The following is an 18,153-nucleotide window of genomic DNA, read 5'->3' as shown; positions in this document are numbered from 1 at the left end:
CCCCCCTTTATTCTGTTAAGATATGTATTACATTAATTGAATTTCCAATGTTAAACCAATATTACATTCCTAGGATAAATCTCACATGGTCATGGTATCTAATCATTTTTATATGTTTCTGGATTGGTTTGGTTTGCTAATATTTTGTTGAGGACTTTTGCATCCATATTCATGAGTGATAGTGATCTAAAGTTTTCTTTTCTTGTAGTGTCTTGTCTGGCTTTGGTCTCAGAGTAATACTGACCTCATAGAATGAATTGGGAAGTATTCCCTACTCTATTTTTTGAAAGAGTTTGTGAATGATTGGTATTAATTCCTTAAATGGTTGATAGAATTCACTTGTGAAGCCTTCTGAGACGAGGCCTTTCTATGTGGGAGTATTTTAAATTATAAATTGAATTTTTTTGCCTGTGGTAGGTCTATTCATATTTTCTATTTCTTTTTAACTCAGTTTTGGTAATTTGTGTCTTTCTAGGAGTTTGTCCATTTCATGTAAGTTATTGTGGTGCAGTGGATCACTTTTATATGACCTTTCTAGCCATGATCTTGTAACTCTCACCATAAGATTGGGTGGGACTATGCAAATGGGGTACTTGTGACCCATGAGAGGATTGGATAGCTTGCTAATAATGTAAATAAGGTGTATGATACCCTTTTTGGGGATGGGACCATGCAAATAAGGTATATGGATCCCTAATGAAGGGTTTGGTCAGTTTTGCCATCCCTCTGGAGAGAGATGAGCTATAACACAGAAGACAGAGAGGGGCAGCAAAAGCAGCAGAACCGGGACAGAGAGGGAGAGATGTAACACAGAAGACAATGAGAAGCAGTGACAGAGAAATAGCTGCAGCAGAACCAGGAGACTGGCAGGAGATAGCGTGGTGGGCTATCTGACCCATGGAGCAGGAAAGCTGAGCACCTTTGGGCCAAGGCTTACTGGTAGAGTGGGGTGCTTCTGGGCACTTATTGGCAGAGCTAAAAGAGCTTTGTAACACTTACTTGAGCAGGGCAGAGGCCAGGTCAAGGGGCCGAGGGCCAGAGAGAGACCTGCCTGCAGGCATGGCTGAGAAGAGGCTGTTCTGACTGAAGAACTATATCCTGAGCATTCCTGAACCTGAACTGTAACTTGTTACTTCCCTAATAAACCCCTTAACTGTGAGTATGGTCTGTGAGTTCTGTGTGGCCATTGTAATGAACTATCAAACTCAGCAGAAAAGAGTGCCATTGGAAGGACAACTGGTGTCAGAATTGGTAAAAGGTGAAGAATTGCAAGGTGAAGGCATGTCTGACCTCCACCTTATAGGAATCAGCCTTGGGCTGTTGCTGATGGTGATTCTCTCTCCCCATCGTGAAGCTAGAGGAGGTCAGATGCCCCCACCACACCATTTTTACAGTTACCTAATTTATTAGCATAAAATTGTTCATAGTACAGGTAGTCTCCAGCTTACAATGTGTTTGAATTATAATAAACTGCACTTACAACCATCAGTGTGTCTGGAACACTGCATCTTCCTGGAAGAAAGTTATGGGAAAATGCATGCAGGGGATACTGAAAAAATTGCTGAGTTATGTGAAGCATTTGATCACTATAATATGATGAAAAAGATCAGTGAAAAAAATCATCCATATGGCAAGAATGCTGAATTTAGAACTTGATATCGTCAACGTGGAACAGTTAAGGGGAATTGACAGATCAGGACTTAATGGATTTTAAAGAGGAAAGAAATGCTGTAGAAGAAAGAAATAATGAGGAAGAGGGAGGAGAGAAATAGTCAAAAAAATTTACAGTGAAAAGATTAGCTGGGGTTTTTTTCTAAACTAAATCAGGGGCTTTGGTTGCCTGAAAACATGGACTCAAATGCTGATCACCTTCCTAAAGTTGATAGGCAGATTTGGGAAGCATTGAGATGTTACTGTGAAATATATAAAGACAAAAAGAAAAGGACCATACAGACAACTCTCACTAATTTTCTGACTAGAAACGCTACCCCCATTCCCAGGGATAATCCAGATGATCCAGAACCTTCCACAAGTGGAGTTATTACCGAAACTGACACAATGCCAGTGTCGTCCAACTCTTCAATGTCACAGTAAATTTTTATGATTTGTGTATTTTTTATATATGTATTAAAATATATCTGTAAGTTTATATGTAATATTTCCAACCTCCAAAGGCAAAAAAAAAAGATCAAATTTATAAAGATACTGATAATAAAAGGCAATAATAATGAAAACTAAAAAAAATGAGGTATTTGACTTACATCAGAACTGCTTTACAACAGTCATCAGAACAGAACCCATCATCAGTCGGGAACTACCTATAATTCTTTTAATTCTTGTAGGATTGGTAATGGTGTCACCTCTTTCAATCCTGATTTTTGGTCAAACTAGTGGTTTGAGAATTTTGATCTTTTTAAAGAACTGACTTTTAGCTTTGTTATTTTTTTCCATTGTTTTTCTGGTTTCTATTTCATTGATGTCCGTTCTGATTGCTTTGAGTTTAGTTTGTCCTTCTTTTTCTGGTTTCTTAAGGTAGTAGCTTAAGCAAGTGACTGGAGATCTTCTTTTCTAATATAGACCGTCATCTGACAGATTTACGCACAATAAAGGAAAGAAGAGACAAATCAGATGACCGTTTCAATAAACAGAAAAAATATTTGGCAAAACTGCATACTCATTTATGATAAGAAAAAAACTTTCATAAAGCTATAAATTTTCTTTAAGCACTGTTATAGATGCATTGGATAAATTTTAGTATGCTATGTTTTCAAATTGTTCAAATTATTTTCTAATTTCTCTTGTGATTTCTTCTTTGATCCATTGCTAATCAGTATCAAGTTGTTTAATTTCCAAATATATGGGGATTTCTCAAACTCTTTCTTTTCTTGATTTCTAATTTAATTCCATTGTGGCTGGAGAACATACTTTGTATATTTTCACTGCTAAATTCATTGAGACTTGTTTATGAGCTAACAACGTTTATCATAGAGAATACTCTGTATGTACTTGAAAAGAATGTTCATTCTCCTGCTGCTGGGTAGTATTCAATAGATATCAGGCCAAGTTGGTTGACAGTGCTCAGGTTTTCTGTATCCTTGCTGATTTTCTGTCTAGTTATCTTTTCAAATATACATTTATTTTTATACAATATTTATAATATAACAGTGGTTAAGATCTTGGCTGCTAACCAAAAGGTTAGCAGTTCGAATCCGCCAGCTGCTCCTTATAATCCCTGTGGGGCATTTCTACCCTGTCCTATGGGGTTGCTATGAGTCAGAATCAACCAAGGCAGTGGGTATGGGTAATGTAATGTAGCATAAGATAATGTAATATAATTGATATAAATAATATATTTGACGTGATTAATGTATATTATCTGAGAACAGTTAAGCTGTTCAATTCTGTAGCATTGACTTTCTTATGTTTAAAAACTAAAAAAAATGTGTGTTTGTATATACCTATGGCAAAAAAGTCCATATTCATTGTTTATCTTTGCCATTCTGTGGAATTTTATGAGAACATTGTCCCTTTAATATTTTCCCAGTCAGAAAGATGATAGCTTATGTTATTGTCGGTGTTGAATGCCATTGACTCGGTTCCCACTCATAGCAACCCTATGTACAACAGAACAAAACACTGCCCAATCCGGCACCATCCTCACAATCCATGCTGTTTGAGTCCATTGTTGCAGCCACTGTGTCAGCCCATCTTGCTGAGGGGCTTCCTCTTTGTCACTGAGCCTCTAATTTACCAAGCATGATATCCTTTTCCAGGGACTGGTCTCTCCCGATAACATGTCCAAAGCATGTGAGACGAAGTATCGCCATCCTCACTTCTAAGGAGAATTCTAGCTCTAGTTCTTCCAAAACAGATTTGTTCTTTCTTCCGCCAGTCCATGGTGTGTTCATTATTCTTCGTCAACACCATGATCCAAAGGCAGCAATTCTTCAGTCTTCCTGATTCATTGTCCAGCTTTTGCATGCGTACGAGGTGATTGAAAATATCATAGCTTGGGTCAGGTGCATCTTAGTCCTCCAAGTGACATCTTTGGTTTTCAACACTTTCAAGAGGTCTTTGCAGCAAATTTACCCAATATGTCATTTGATTTCTTGACTGCTGCATCAACAGGTGTTGATTGTGGATCCAAGTAAACTGAACTCCTTGACAAGTTCAGTCTTTTCTCCCATTATCATGATATTGCTTATTGGTTCAGTTTTGAGGATTTTTGTTTTCTTTATGTTAAGGCATAATCCATACTGAAGGCTGTAGTTTTTGATCTTCATCAGTAAGTGCTTCAAGTCCTCTTCACTTTCAGCAAGCAAGTTTGTGTCATCTGCATAGTACAGGTTGTTAATGAGTCTTCCTCCAACTTCTTCATATAGCCCAGCTTCCCAGATTATTTGCTCAGCATACAGATTGAATAAGTATGGTGAAAGAATACAACCCTGATGCACACCTTTCCTGACTTTAAACCACACAGTATCCCCTTGTTCTGTTCAAACGACTGCCTCTTAGTCTATGCACAGGTTTCTCATGAACACAATTAAGTGTTCTGGAATTCCCATTCTTTGCAGTGTTATCCAAAATTTGTTATGATCTGCACAGGCAAATGCCTTTGCACAGTCAGTAGAACACAAGTAAACATCTTCCTGGTATTCTCTGCTTTCAGCCAAGATTCATCTGATATCAGCAATGATATCCCTCGTTCCACATCCAGCTTGAATTTCTGGCAGCTCCCTGTCAATGTACTGCTACAAGTGCTTTTTTTTTTTTAATTATTTTTTATTATGCTTTTTTTTTTTTTTACAAATCAAGTCAGTTTCTCATACAAAAATTTACATACACCTTGCTATACACTCCTAATTACTCTCCCTCTAATGAGATGCACAGTACTTCCCTCCGCTCTCTCTCCTTGTGCCCATTTGGGTAGTTTCTGGCCCCCTCTGCCTTCTCATCTCCCCTCTAGACAGGAGATGCCAACATTGCCTCATGTGTCCACTTGATCCAAGAAGCTCGTTCTTCACCAGTATCATTTTCCATCCCCTGTTCCAGTCCTTTTTTTTTTTTTTATTCCAGTCCAATCCCTGTCTGAAGAGTTCGCTTTGGGAATAGTTCCTGCCCTGAGCAAACAGAAGGTCTGGGGTCCATGGCCTCCGGGGTCCCTCCAGTCCCAGTCTGACCATTAAGTCTGGTCTTTTTACAAGAATTTGGGATCTGCTTCCCAATGCTCTCCTGCTCCCTCAGGGTTGCTCTGTGGAGTTCCCTGTCAGGGCAGTCATCGGTACAATCGCTTTCGAATGCTCTTCAGCAAAATTTTACTTGCATGTGATATTAATGATGTTGTTGACAGACCATGCATCTGTCAGTTCGTCATACTATGGTGGCTTGTGTGTTGTTGTGATATGGAAGCTTTGCCACCGGTATTTCAGATACCATCATGGTCATCCTTGGTTGACAGGTTTCAGCGGAGCTTCCAGACTAAGACTAGGAAAAAGGACCTGGCAGCCTACTTCTGAAAAAATCAGCCAGTTAAAACCTTATGAATAGCAGCGATATTAATGATATTGTTTGATTATTTCTGCCTTCTGTTGGATCACCTTTCTTTGGAATGGTCATAAATATAAATCTCTTCCAGTTGGTTGGCCAAGTAGCTGTCTTCCAAATTTCTTGACATAGACAAGTGAGTGCTTCCAGTGTTGCACTCATTTGTTGAAATATCTCAATTTGTATTCTGTCAAATCCTGGCGCCTTGTTTTTTGCCAATGCCTTCAGTGCAACTTGCACTTCTTCCTTCAGTACCATCCATTCTTTGATCATATGCTACCTCCTGAAATGGTTGAACGTCGACCAATTCTTTTTGGTACAGTGACTCTGTATACCTTCCATCTTCTTTTGATGTCTCCTGCATAGCTCAATATTTTGCCCATAGACTCCTCCAATATTGCAACTTGGAGCTTGAATTTTTTCTTCAATTCTTGCAGCTACAGAATTGCCAAGCATGCTCTTTCCTTTTGGTTTTCTAACTCCAGGTCTTTGCATGTTTCATTGTAATACTTTACTTTGTCTTCTCAAGCCGAGCTTTGAAATCTTCCATTCAGTTCTTTTATTTCATCATTGCTTCCTTTTGTTTTAGCTATTCTACATTCAAGAGCAAGTTTTAGAGTCTCTTCTGACATCCATTTTGGTCTTTTTTTTTTCTTTTCCAGGCTTTTTCATGACCTCTTACTTTCTTCATGTGTGATGTCCTTAATGTCCTTCCACAACTTGTTTGGTCTTCGGTCATTAGTGTTCATTGCATGAAATCTATTCAGTTTTTGTGGTGTTTTAGGTGAAAGTTTACACTGCAAAGTAGTTCCTCATGCAAATTGTTTTGTGACATTGTTTGCATTCCCTACAATGTGTCAACACTCTTCCTCTTTCCCTTTACACCTCAGGTTACCCATGTCCATTCCTCCAAGTTTCCTGTCCCTTCCTGCCTTCTCATCTTTGCTTTTGGGCAGATGTTTCCCATTAGGTCTCCTATACTTGATTGAACTAAGAAGCATGTTCCTCATGTGTGTTATTATTTGTTTTATAGGCCTGTCTAATCTTTGGTTGAAAGGTAGACTTCAGGAGTGGCTTCAGTTCTGAGTCAGCAGGTTGTCCAGGGGCCATAGTTTCTTTAAATCTATTCTTGAGACGGTCTCTAAATTCAGGTGGGATATACTCAAGTGTGTACTTTGGCTCTCTGGATTTGTTTTAATTTTCTTCAGCTTCAACTTGAACTTGCATATGAGCAATTGGTGGTCCATTCCACAGTCATCCTCTGGCTTTGTTCTGACTGATGATATTGAGCCCAGATGTAGTTAATTTGATTCCAGTATATTCCGTCCAACAAGGTCCATGTGTGTAGTCCGTGAAAAAAGATATTTGCAGTGAATAACTCGTTGGTCTTGCGAAATTCTATCACACGATCTCTGGCATCATTTCTATCACCTAGGCCGCATTTTCCAACTATCGATCATTCTTTGTTTCCGATTTTCACATTCCAATCGCCAGTAATCATCAATGCATCTCGATTGCAGGTTTGATCAATTTCAGACTACAGAAGTTGGTAAAAATCAATTCCTTCATGTTTGGCATTAGTGGTTAGTGTTTCAATTTGAATAATAATGGCATTAACTGGTCTTCCTAATTAGACATATGGATATTATTCTATCACTGACAGTCTTGTACTTTAGTATAGATCTTAAAATGTTCCTTTCGATAATCAGTGTGATGCCATTCCTCTTCAATTTTTCATTCCCGGCATAGTGGACCCAATGATTGCCTGATTCAAAATGGCCAAAGCTATCAAAAATCATTAGGTAATATTCTGATTTCTGACATCTTTACATAGAATATATTCAATTTACAGGTGTTTTATTAAAATTACATTTGACTTTTATTAAAATGCCATTTTTATGTATTTAGTTATTACGCAAATAATGCAAGCTATTTATAAAACAGATAAAAAATTATTTAATCGCTCTTAAAATTTATGGATAGCCACTGTTAATAATTTTCTTTGCTTGTATTTACAAGTAATATGTGTGTATATATTTTCTTAAAAACTAGGATCATACTTTGCATATTGTTTTGTAACCTGTACTTTTCTTTCCACAATATATTTTGAACCTCTTTTCATGTCAATAGTTGCATCATTATTCTTAATAGCTCCATAATATTCCATTAAAATGCCATCTTGAGAAGATAAGAAAATTTATCATAAATCTTTATGATGTCTTTACCTGCTGTTAGTTATACCTTTTACTATATATATTTAGGTTCCTTCCAGAAGGCAGAGTTCTATTAAAGACCCAGCATTAAGTAAATTTGAAATGTACAGTGCCTTGGCCTGGATTGCAATAAGAGCCGCTGCACAGGTTGGTGTGATTTATTTTGAATCTTATTTTTTGCTGTCATATTTGTATGGTCTGCCTACCAGCTGTCAGGACAACACAATACTTCTATACAAGAGAGCGGAAAGTTTCACATTCTTTGGGATATGTGCCAATTATGTTTCTTTGGAAAGGTTAGAAACGCACTTTGTATGTGAGGTGTTTTTAATCTCTATTAGCCAGACCTGACTGTTTGTTTCAGCTTTTTAAAAATGAAAATATTGGCAGATACACATGTGCACATATTTGACATTTTGGCAAATATCTGTCATAGCTAGGTGAGGTAGTCTATTTAAAGTGACTTAGGCATTAATTAAATTGTCAACAGTAATGATTTGTTTGACTATGATATATACCACATGTCAGGGAATCACATACTGTTTTTCAGGTTGTCTTTATTTTTTTCTTCCAAAATATATTGAATATTATCTTACGCATTCAACTTTTTCGTATTATTTGCCGAATGTATAACCCACGAATCAGAAATCTTATACTTATGAATTGTTATTTATGCATCAATCGTAGGTCAGTGAAGCTGTGCTGGCAATTAATCTGCTTATTGGAAAGAAGAATGCTAAAACTGATAAAGTTAACCAGGTGACATTACCAACTATCCCAGAATTTGCTGCCGTGGATCTTTTATCTTCATATACAGACTATTTGCTTGGTATGTTTGAATGCCTAGGTAGACATTTTATCAACACCTGGTATTTGTAATGCATGATAAAGTTTCAAAGGTTTAACTGTGATAGTTTGTAGGGGTTTTTAGGTTGAAGAGAATAATGCTTTGGGTAGCCTCCAGTGGCAATAGGGAGTCCCTGAGCCTAGCTGCCAAAACAGGATACTCAGTCTACTACACATGTACACGCTTTACTCAGTCAGATGCTGCATTTCAGATGCAGAATTCTGTGAAAAAAGATAATTATCTATGTTTGTTTATTTTCCAGTTTACACAGGACGAGTGTGACCTTTTGGAAATGTTTCCTTTAGGGATCTTCCCTGATACTCTAACCTAAAATGTGTATCTACTTTCACACTCTCATATGGCTCCTTATTCTTTCCCTTAGTTATTATATGTTTATATGCATGTTTATGTATGTGTGTGTGTGTGTTTAACCTCTTTCTCCCTCTTTAAACTACCATAGGCTCCATGAAGGCAGAAACTTCATTGTTTGATTCGGTATTTCATCTGTGAGGCCCCTGTGTGGTATAAACAGCTAACATGCTCAGCCACTAACCAAAAGGTTGGAGGCTCCAGTCCATCCAGAGGTACCTTATAAGTGAGGTCTGGTGATCTACTTCCAGAACATCATCCATTGAAAACCCTGTGGAGCACAGTTCTACTCTGACACACATGGGGTTGCCATGACTCAGAATCAACTCAATGCGAACTGAAACTGGCTTCCATCTCTAGCAAATTATATAGTCCTTGAACATAGCAGTCATTCATATTAATATTTGTTAAATGAGTTATGTAATGAATGAGAAATTATCGGTATTTAAACTTGACCTTACTATTGTTTATGTTTTTGCTTATTTATAACTCCTTTGTTAGCTAGTAATCTATAACATAAACCTCTATGTCAGATCACTGGTTACATAAGAATTTAACATTCATTTATATGTTTGTCCATTCATTCGTTTAAAAAATATTGAGGGCTTCTTATGTGCTAAGCACTGTGATAGGTGCTAAGAAGCAAGACACTAGAGTTTTTTTTTTATTATTAACTTTTATTGAGCTTCAGGTGAACGTTTACAAATCAAGTCAGATTGTCACATATAAGTTTATATACACCTTACTCCATACTCCCACTTGCTCTCCCCCTAATGAGTCAGCCCTTCCAGTCTCTCCTTTCGTGACAATTTTGACAGCTTCCAACTCTATCTATCCTCCCATCCCCCCTCCAGACAGGAGATGCTAACACAGTCTCAAGTGTCCACCTGATATAATTAGCTCACTCTTCATCAGCATCTCTCTCCTACCCACTGTCCAGTCCCTTTCATGTCTGATGAGTTGTCTTCGGCAATGGTTCCTGTCCTGTGCCAACAGAAGGTTTGGGGACCATGACCGCCGGGATTCCTCTAGTCTCAGTCAGACCATTAAGTATGGTCTTTTTGTGAGAATTTGGGGTCTGCATCCCACTGATCTCCTGCTCCCTCAGGGGTTCTCTGTTGTGCTCCCTGTCAGGGCAGTCATCGGTTGTGGCTGGGTGCCAACTAGTTCTTCTGGTCTCGGGATGATGTAGGTCTCTGGTTCATGTGGCCCTTTCTGTCTCTTGGGCTCTTAGTTATCATGTGACCTTGGTGTTCTTCATTCTCCTTTGATCCAGGTGGGTTGAGACCAATCGATGCATCTTAGATGGCCGCTTGTTAGCATTTAAGACCTCAGATGCCACATTGCAAAGTGGGATGCAGAATGTTTTCATAATAGAATTATTTTGCCAAATGACTTAGAAGTTCCCTTAAACCATGGTCCCCAAACCCCCGCCCTTGCTCCGCTGACCTTTGAAGCATTCAGTTTGTCCCAGAAACTTCTTTGCTTTTGGACCAGTCCAGGTGAGCTGACCTTCCATGTATTGAGTATTGTCCTTCCCTTCACCTAAAGCAGTTCTTATCTACTAGTTAATCAGTAAAAAACCCTCTCCCACCCTCCCTTCCTCCCCCCCCATAACCACAAAAGTATGTGTTCTTCTCAGTTTATACTATTTCTCAAGATCTTATAATAGTGGTCTTATACAATATTTGTCCTTTTGCCTCTGACTGATTTCGCTCAGCATAATGCCTTCCAGGTTCCTCCATGTTATGAAATGTTTCATAGATTCATCACTGTTCTTTATTGATGCGTAGTATTCCATTGTGTGAATATACCACAATTTATTTAACCATTCATCCGTTGATGGACACCTTGGTTGCTTCCAGCTTTTTGCTATTGTAAACAGAGCTGCAATAAACATAGGTGTGCATATATCTGTTTGTGTGAAGGCTCTTATTTCTCTAGGGTGTATTCCGAGGAGTGGGATTTCTGGGTTGTATGGTAGTTCTATTTCTAACTGTTTAAGATAACACCAGATAGATTTCTAAAGTGGTTGTACCATTCATTTTACATTCCCACCAGCAGTGTATAAGAGTTCCAATCTCTTCGCAGCCTCTCCAACATTTATTATTTTGTGTTTTTTGGATTAATGCCAGCCTTGTTGGAGTGAGATGGAATCTCATCGTACTTTCAATTTGCATTTCTCTAATGGCTAATGATCGAGAGCATTTTCTCATGTATCTGTTAGCTGCCTGAATATCTTCTTTAGTGAATGTGTGTTCATATCCTTTGCCCACTTCTTGATTGGGTTGTTTGTCTTTTTGTGATTGAGTTTTGACAGAATCATATAGATTTTAGAGATCAGGCGCTGGTCAGAGATGTCATAGCTGAAAATTCTTTTGCAGTCTGTAGGTGGTCTTTTTACTCTTTTGGTGAAATCTTTAGATGAGCATAGGTGTTTGATTTTTAGGAGCTCCCAGTTATCTGGTTTCTGTTCGTCATTTTTGGTGATGTTTTGTATTCTGTTTATGCCTTGTATTAGGGCTTCTAAGGTTGTCCCTATTTTTTCTTCCGTGATCTTTATCGCTTTAGTCTTTATGTTTAGGTCTTTGATCCACTTGGAGTTAGTTGTTGTGCATGGTGTGAGGTATGGGTCCTGTTTCATTTTTTTGCAAATGGATATCCAGTTATGCCAGCACTATTTGTTAAAAAGACTATCTTTTCCCCAATTAACTGATACTGGGCCTTTGTCAAATATCAGCTGCTCATATGTGGATGGATTTATATCTGGGTTCTCCATTCTGTTCCACTGGTCTATGTGTCTGTTGTTGTACCAGTATCAGGCTGTTTTGACTACTGTGGCTGTATAATAGGTTCTGAAATCAAGTAGAATGAGGCCTCCCACTTTCTTCTTCTTTTTCAGTAATGCTTTGCTTATCCAAGGCTTCTTTCCCTTCCATATGAAGTTGGTGATTTGTTTCTCTATCACCTTAAAAAATGACATTGGAATTTGGATCGGAAGTGCGTTAAATGTATAGATGGCTTTTGGTAGAATAGACAGTTTTACTATGTTAAGTCTTCCTATCCATGAGCAAGGTATGTTTTTCCACTTAAGTATGTCCTTTTTAATTTCTTGTAGTAGTGCTCTGTAGTTTTCTTTGTATAGGTCTTTTACATCTTTGGTAAGATTTATTCCTAAGTATTTTATCTTCTTGGGGGCTACTGTGAATGGTATTGATTTGGTTATTTCCTCTTCGATGTTCTTTTTGTTGGTGTAGAGGAATCCAAGTGATTTTTGTATGTTTATCTTATAACCTGAGACTCTGCCAAACTCTTCTATTAGTTTCAGTAGTTTTCTGGAGGATTCCTTAGGGTTTTCTGTGTATAAGATCATGTCATCTGCGAATAGAGATAATTTTACTTCCTCCTTGCCAATCCGGATGCCCTTTATTTCTTTGTCTAGCCTAATTGCTCTGGCTAGGACTTCTAGCACAATGTTGAATAAGAGCGGTGATAAAGGGCATCCTTGTCTGGTTCCCGTTCTCAGGGGAAATGCTTTCAGGCTCTCTCCATTTAGAGTGATGTTGGCTCTTGGCTTTGTTTTGTATAGATGCCCTTTATTATGTTGAGGAATTTTCCTTCAATTCCTATTTTGGTGAGAGTTTTTATCATAAATGGGTGTTGGACTTTGTCAAATGCCTTTTCTGCATCAATTGATAAGATCATGTGGTTTTTATCTTTTGTTTTATTTATATGGTGGATTACATTAATGGTTTTTCTAATATTAAACCAGCCTTGCATACCTGGTATAAATCCCACTTGATCGTGGTGGATTATTTTTTTGATATGTTGTTGGATTCTATTGGCTAGAATTTTGTTGAGGATTTTTGCATCTATGTTCATGAGGTATATAGGTCTGTAATTTTCTTTTTTGTGATGTCTTTACCTGGTTTTGGTATCAGGGAGATGGTGGCTTCATAGAATGAGTTAGGTAGTATTCCGTCATTTTCTATGCTTTGAAATACCTTTAGGAGTAGTGGTGTTAAGTCTTCTCTGAAAGTTTGGTAGAACTCCACAGTATAGCCATCCGGGCCAGGGCTTTTTTTTGTTGAGAGTTTTTTGATTACCATTTCAATCTCTTTTTTTGTTATGGGTATATTTAGTTGTTCTACTTCTGATGGTGTTAGTTTAGGTAGGTAGTGTTTTTCCAGGAATTCATCCATTTCTTCTAGGTTTTCAAATTTGTTAGAGTATAATTTTTCGTAATAATCTGAAATGATTCTTTTAATTTCAGTTGGCTCTGTCGTGATGTGGCCCTTCTCGTTTCTTCTTCGGGTTATTTGTTTCCTTTCCTGTATTTCTTTAGTCAGTCTAGCCAATGGTTTATCAATTTTGTTAATTTTTTCAAAGAACCAGCTTTTGGCTTTGTTAATTCTTTCAATTGTTTTTTTGTTCTCTAATTCATTTAGTTCAGCTCTAATTTTTATTATTTGTTTTCTTCTGGTGCCTGATGGATTCTTTTGTTGCTCACTTTCTATTTGTTCAAGTTGTAGGGACAGTTCTCTGATTTTGGCTCTTTCTTCTTTTTGTATGTGTGCATTTATCCATATAAATTGGCCTCTGAGCGCTGCTTTTGCTGTGTCCCAGAGGTTTTAATAGGAAGTATTTTCATTCTCGTTGCATTCTGTGAATTTCCTTATTCCCTCCTTAATGTCTTCTATAACCCAGTCTTTTTTCAGCAGGGTATTGTTCAGTTTCCAAGTATTTGATTTCTTTTCCCTAATTTTTCTGTTATTGATTTCCACTTTTATGGCCTTGTGGTCTGAGAAGATGCTTTGTAATATTTCGATGTTTTGGATTCTGCAAAGGTTTGTTTTATGACCTCATATGTGGTCTATTCTAGAGAATGTTCCATGTGCGCTAGAAAAAGAAGTACACTTTGCAGCAGTTGGGTGGAGAGTTCTGTTTAAGTCAATGAGGTCAAGTTGGTTGATTGTTGTAAGTAGGTCTTCGTGTCTCTATTGAGCTTCTTACTGATGTCCTGTCCTTCTCCGAAAGTGGTGTGTTGAAGTCTCCTACTATAATTGTGGAGGTGTCTATCTCACTTTTCAGTTCTGTTAAAATTTGATTAATGTATCTTGCAGCCCTGTCATTGGGTGCATAAATATTTAATATGGTTATGTCTTCCTGATCAATTGTCCCTTTTATCATTATGTAGTGTCCTTCTTTATCCTTTGTGGTGGATTTAAGTCTAAAGTCTATTTTGTCAGAAATTAATATTGCTACTCCTCTTCTTTTTTGCTTATTGTTTGCTTGATATATTTTTTTCCATCCTTTGAGTTTTAGTTTGTTTGTGTCTCTAAGTCTAAGGTGTGTCTCTTGTAGGCAGCATATAGACGGATCGTGTTTCTTTATCCAGTCTGAGACCCTCTGTCTCTTTATTGGTGCATTTAGTCCATTTACATTCAGTGTAATTATAGATAAGTGTTTAGTCTTGTCATTTTGATGCCTTTTTATATGTGTTGTTGACAATTTCATTTTTCCACTTACTTTTTTGTGCTGAGACGTTTTTCTTTGTAAATTCCGAGAACCTCATTTTCATAGTATTTGACCTTATGTTTGCTGAGTCGTTACGTTTTTCTTGGTTTTTATTTTGCGTTATGGAGTTGTTATACCTCTTTGTGGTTTCCTTAATATTTACCCCTATTTTTCTAAGTAAAAACCTAACTTGTATCGTCCTATATCGCCTTGTATCCCTCTCCATATGGCAGTTCTATGCCATCTGTATTTAGTCCCTCTCTTTGATTATTGTGATCTTTTACATATTGATTTCAATGTTTCCCTGTTTTGAGCACTTTTTTTTTTTAATTAATCTTAATTTGTTTTTGTGATTTCCCTATTTGAGTTGATATCAGGATGTTCTGTTCTGTGACCTTGTGTTGTGCTGGTATCTGATATTATTGGTTTCCTGAACAATTTCCTTTGGTATTTCTTGTAGCTTTGTTTTGGTTTTTGCAAATTCTCTAAGCTTGTGTATCTGTAAATATCTTAATTTCACCTTCATATTTCAGAGAGAGTTTCGCTGGATATATGATCCTTGGCTGGCAGTTTTTCTCCTTCAGTGCTCTGTATATGTCATCCCATTGCCTTCTTGCCTGCATGGTTTCTGCTGAGTAGTCTGAACTTATTCTTATTGATTCTCCCTTGTAGGAGACCTTTCTTTTCTCCCTGGCTGCTTTTAAAATTTTCTCTTTATCTTTGGTTTTGGCAAGTTTGATGATAATATGTCTTGGTGTTTTTCTTTTTGGATCAATCTTAAATGGGGTTCGATGAGCATCTTGGACAGATATCCTTTTGTTTTCATGATGTCAGGGAAGTTTTCTATGAGCATATCTTCAACTATTCTATCTGTGTTTTCTGTCCTCCCTCCCTGTTCTGGGACTCCAATCACACGCAAGTTATCCTTCTTGATAGAGTCCCACATGATTCTTAGGGTTTCTTCATTTTTTTTAATTCTTTTATCTGATTTTTTTTTCGGCTATGTTGGTGTTAATTCCCTGGTCCTCCAGATGTCCCAGTCTGCATTCTAATTGCTCGAGTCTGCTCCTCTGACTTCCTATTGCGTTGTCTAATTCTGTAATTTTATTGTTAATCTTTTGGATTTCTGCATGCTGTCTCTGTATGGATTCTTGCAATTTATTAATTTTTCCACTATGTTCTTGAATAATCTTTTTGAGTTCTTCAACTGTTTTATCAGTGTGTTCCTTGGCTTTTTCTGCAGTTTGCCTTATTTCATTTCTGAGGTCATCCCTGATGTCTTGAAGCATTCTGTAAATTAGTTTTTTATATTCTGTATCTGATAATTCCAGGATTGTATCTTCATTTGGGAAAGATTTTGATTCTTTTGTTTGGGGGGTTGTAGAAGCTGTCATGGTCTGCTTCTTTATGTGGTTTGATATAGACTGCTGTCTCCGAGCCATCACTAGGATATAATAGTGATTTATTCTATATTTGCTCACTGAGTCTTATCTTGTTTTGTTTTCTTTCAATATACGTGGATGGGCTACTAGATTGTGCTGTCTTGATTGTTGTATCCCTTGACTTACTTATGACCTATTACCAGGTGGTTTGGGCTGTTGCCAGATATATATGCCTGAGTCTATTCACTATTCTTGAGTAGAATCTGATTTGGGGTCATTAAGTGTGTGATGCACCCTAACACCTATCCACCTTGAGAAGTAGCAGTGATAGTTGTGTGCACCAGATTCTGTTAGCAGCTGGGGTTCACACTCCAGGGGGGCAGGATGCTGACAGGCTTCCCCCAAGTGTCAGTGAGGTAGGTGTGTCTCTATTCCTAAAGCACCTTGGTGGGAGGGCTCTGCAGCCGTACCTTAGACCCCCAATGCAAGTACCTCTACAGATTGGTAGGTGTCACCCTCCTTAGACCCCTAAGGCAAGAGGCTAGGTGGTCTGGGGGGAGCTTTAGCCCTCAGTTCCCTGTTGTGGGTGAGTTAGGGCTCTGTTGAATAAGCAGAGATATCAGACCTGGTAAACTTGTTTTTTCAGTAAATCCGCTAAAAAAAAAAATGCAGTCAGATCCCTATTAGAAATGCCTTTGCATTATAATGGCCGCCTCTTTCCCTGTAGGGATGAAAACCCAAGATATGCATCATATATGCTTGGCTGGAGCTGGTTCTGTGTTTTTAGTCCAATTAGGGAAGGATTTTTTGTCCTTGGGTTTTTTGTGGTTGCTTCTCTCAGGCCGGAAGAATGGGTTAGGAAAAGACCCAAAAAAAAAAAAAGGGAAAAGAAAAGTTGCGGAGCCGGAGCAGTTCTCCCTGTAGCTCAGGAAATTCCAATGTTAATGAAGCCACCTGGGAAGGGGAGAGGAGGATTCAGAAAAACAGGAGAGAGTAGCACCCCAGAATATATACAATGTTACTTATCTTGCTTGGGATGACTATTTTATCTGAGATTCCCGAGGGGCCTGTCGCCCGTATGTGCTGGCTGTGTAGAGATAGCCCTCGAGGGTCTGGCCCGCAGAAGCCGCAGTCAGTTCCTCTACTGCCAGTCCGAAGCCCCGCATCAGGGTTCCCTGGCTGGGACGCTGCACTCCCGGCTCCAAAATCAGTCGCTGCCTTTCGGGGACTTCTCCTCCCACTGCCTGCATGTACCGGCTGGGCCCCCTCCCGGGGTCAGTTCAGGGGGGTAGGGCTGTGCCCCGTGTTTGCACCGTGACAGGATGCGATGCTCAGCTCCCCTGTGCCCAGTCCAAAGCCCGGCACCAAGGCTCCCCAGCTGGGACGCTGCACTCCCGGCTCCAAAACCAGTCGCTGCCTCCCGGGGACTTCTCCTCCCGCCAGCCGCGTCGCTGCGCCGCCTGCGCTGACCAGCTGGGCCCCCTCCCGAGGTCAGTTCAGGGGGGTAGGGCTGGGCCCGTGTTTGGGCCCTCACAGCATGTTGTATTCGGCCTCCCTGCACGCAGTCCTAAGCCCGGCGCCAAGGTTACCTGACTGGAACACTGGCTCCGGGCTCCGAAAACAGTCGCTGCTTCCCTGTAGTTGTTCGTTCTCCGTCTCTGTCACTCAGGTCAACTCTTTAAATCTGTGTTTGTTGTTCAGGGTTCATAGTTTGTCATGTATGTCATCGATTCACTTGTTTTTCCGAGTTTTTGTTGCAAGAGGGATCCGAGGTAGCGTCTACCTAGTCAGCCATCTTGGCCCCCTCCTCAAGACACTAGAGTTTTATCCACTGACATTTCAGTACCAGGGGGCTCTAATTTTGCTTGGTGCTAGTGAGCACCGAGCAAAAGAAGATAACTAATTGGAATTTTAACCTGATGGGGGATGGAAGTGGTCTTCCTAAAGCCCCTGAGATCGCGTCTGGAGGCAGCAGCTTACTCTGCTGATGTTGGATCAAGCTTAGCTGAAGAACTGAGATCTGAAATCTTCCAGCTTCCTTGGCTCTTTACTGAAGAGTAGGTGGCCCAGATAATTTTCCCTTTGCTGAAACTTTGTTTATTTTTACATTATTTTTTTGCTGAGGCTTTGTTTTCTTATTTCTATGTCCTTTATGCCTGGTGGAATTTTGCATCATCGGGTTTCTGAGCCATGACCTCAACCTCAGACTGAGTCTTGGTCTTCCGAATTTCCATAGGTTCTGACTAGGGACAAAACCGTTGACACTCTACTGGGAATTCTG

General features: G+C 39.0%; 1 protein-coding gene across 2 annotated transcripts in view; it reads left to right on the top strand.

Annotated features, from left to right (window-relative positions):
• The window catches only part of CFAP54 (cilia and flagella associated protein 54), a 462,482-nt gene that overhangs the window by 342,040 nt on the left and 102,289 nt on the right, over positions 1-18,153 (top strand). For both annotated transcript variants that reach the window (XM_064283706.1, XM_064283705.1), the window contains 2 exons: positions 7,806-7,904; positions 8,445-8,586. In XM_064283706.1, coding sequence (XP_064139776.1) covers positions 7,806-7,904; positions 8,445-8,586 — 241 coding nt within the window. The remainder of the gene's footprint in view (positions 1-7,805; positions 7,905-8,444; positions 8,587-18,153) is intronic.

This window comes from Loxodonta africana, chromosome 4 (assembly GCF_030014295.1).
Source record: "Loxodonta africana isolate mLoxAfr1 chromosome 4, mLoxAfr1.hap2, whole genome shotgun sequence".
In the NCBI taxonomy this organism is placed as follows: domain Eukaryota; kingdom Metazoa; phylum Chordata; class Mammalia; order Proboscidea; family Elephantidae; genus Loxodonta; species Loxodonta africana.
Note: the sequence above shows the minus strand (reverse complement) of the source record. Positions and strands in the feature narration are given on the sequence as shown.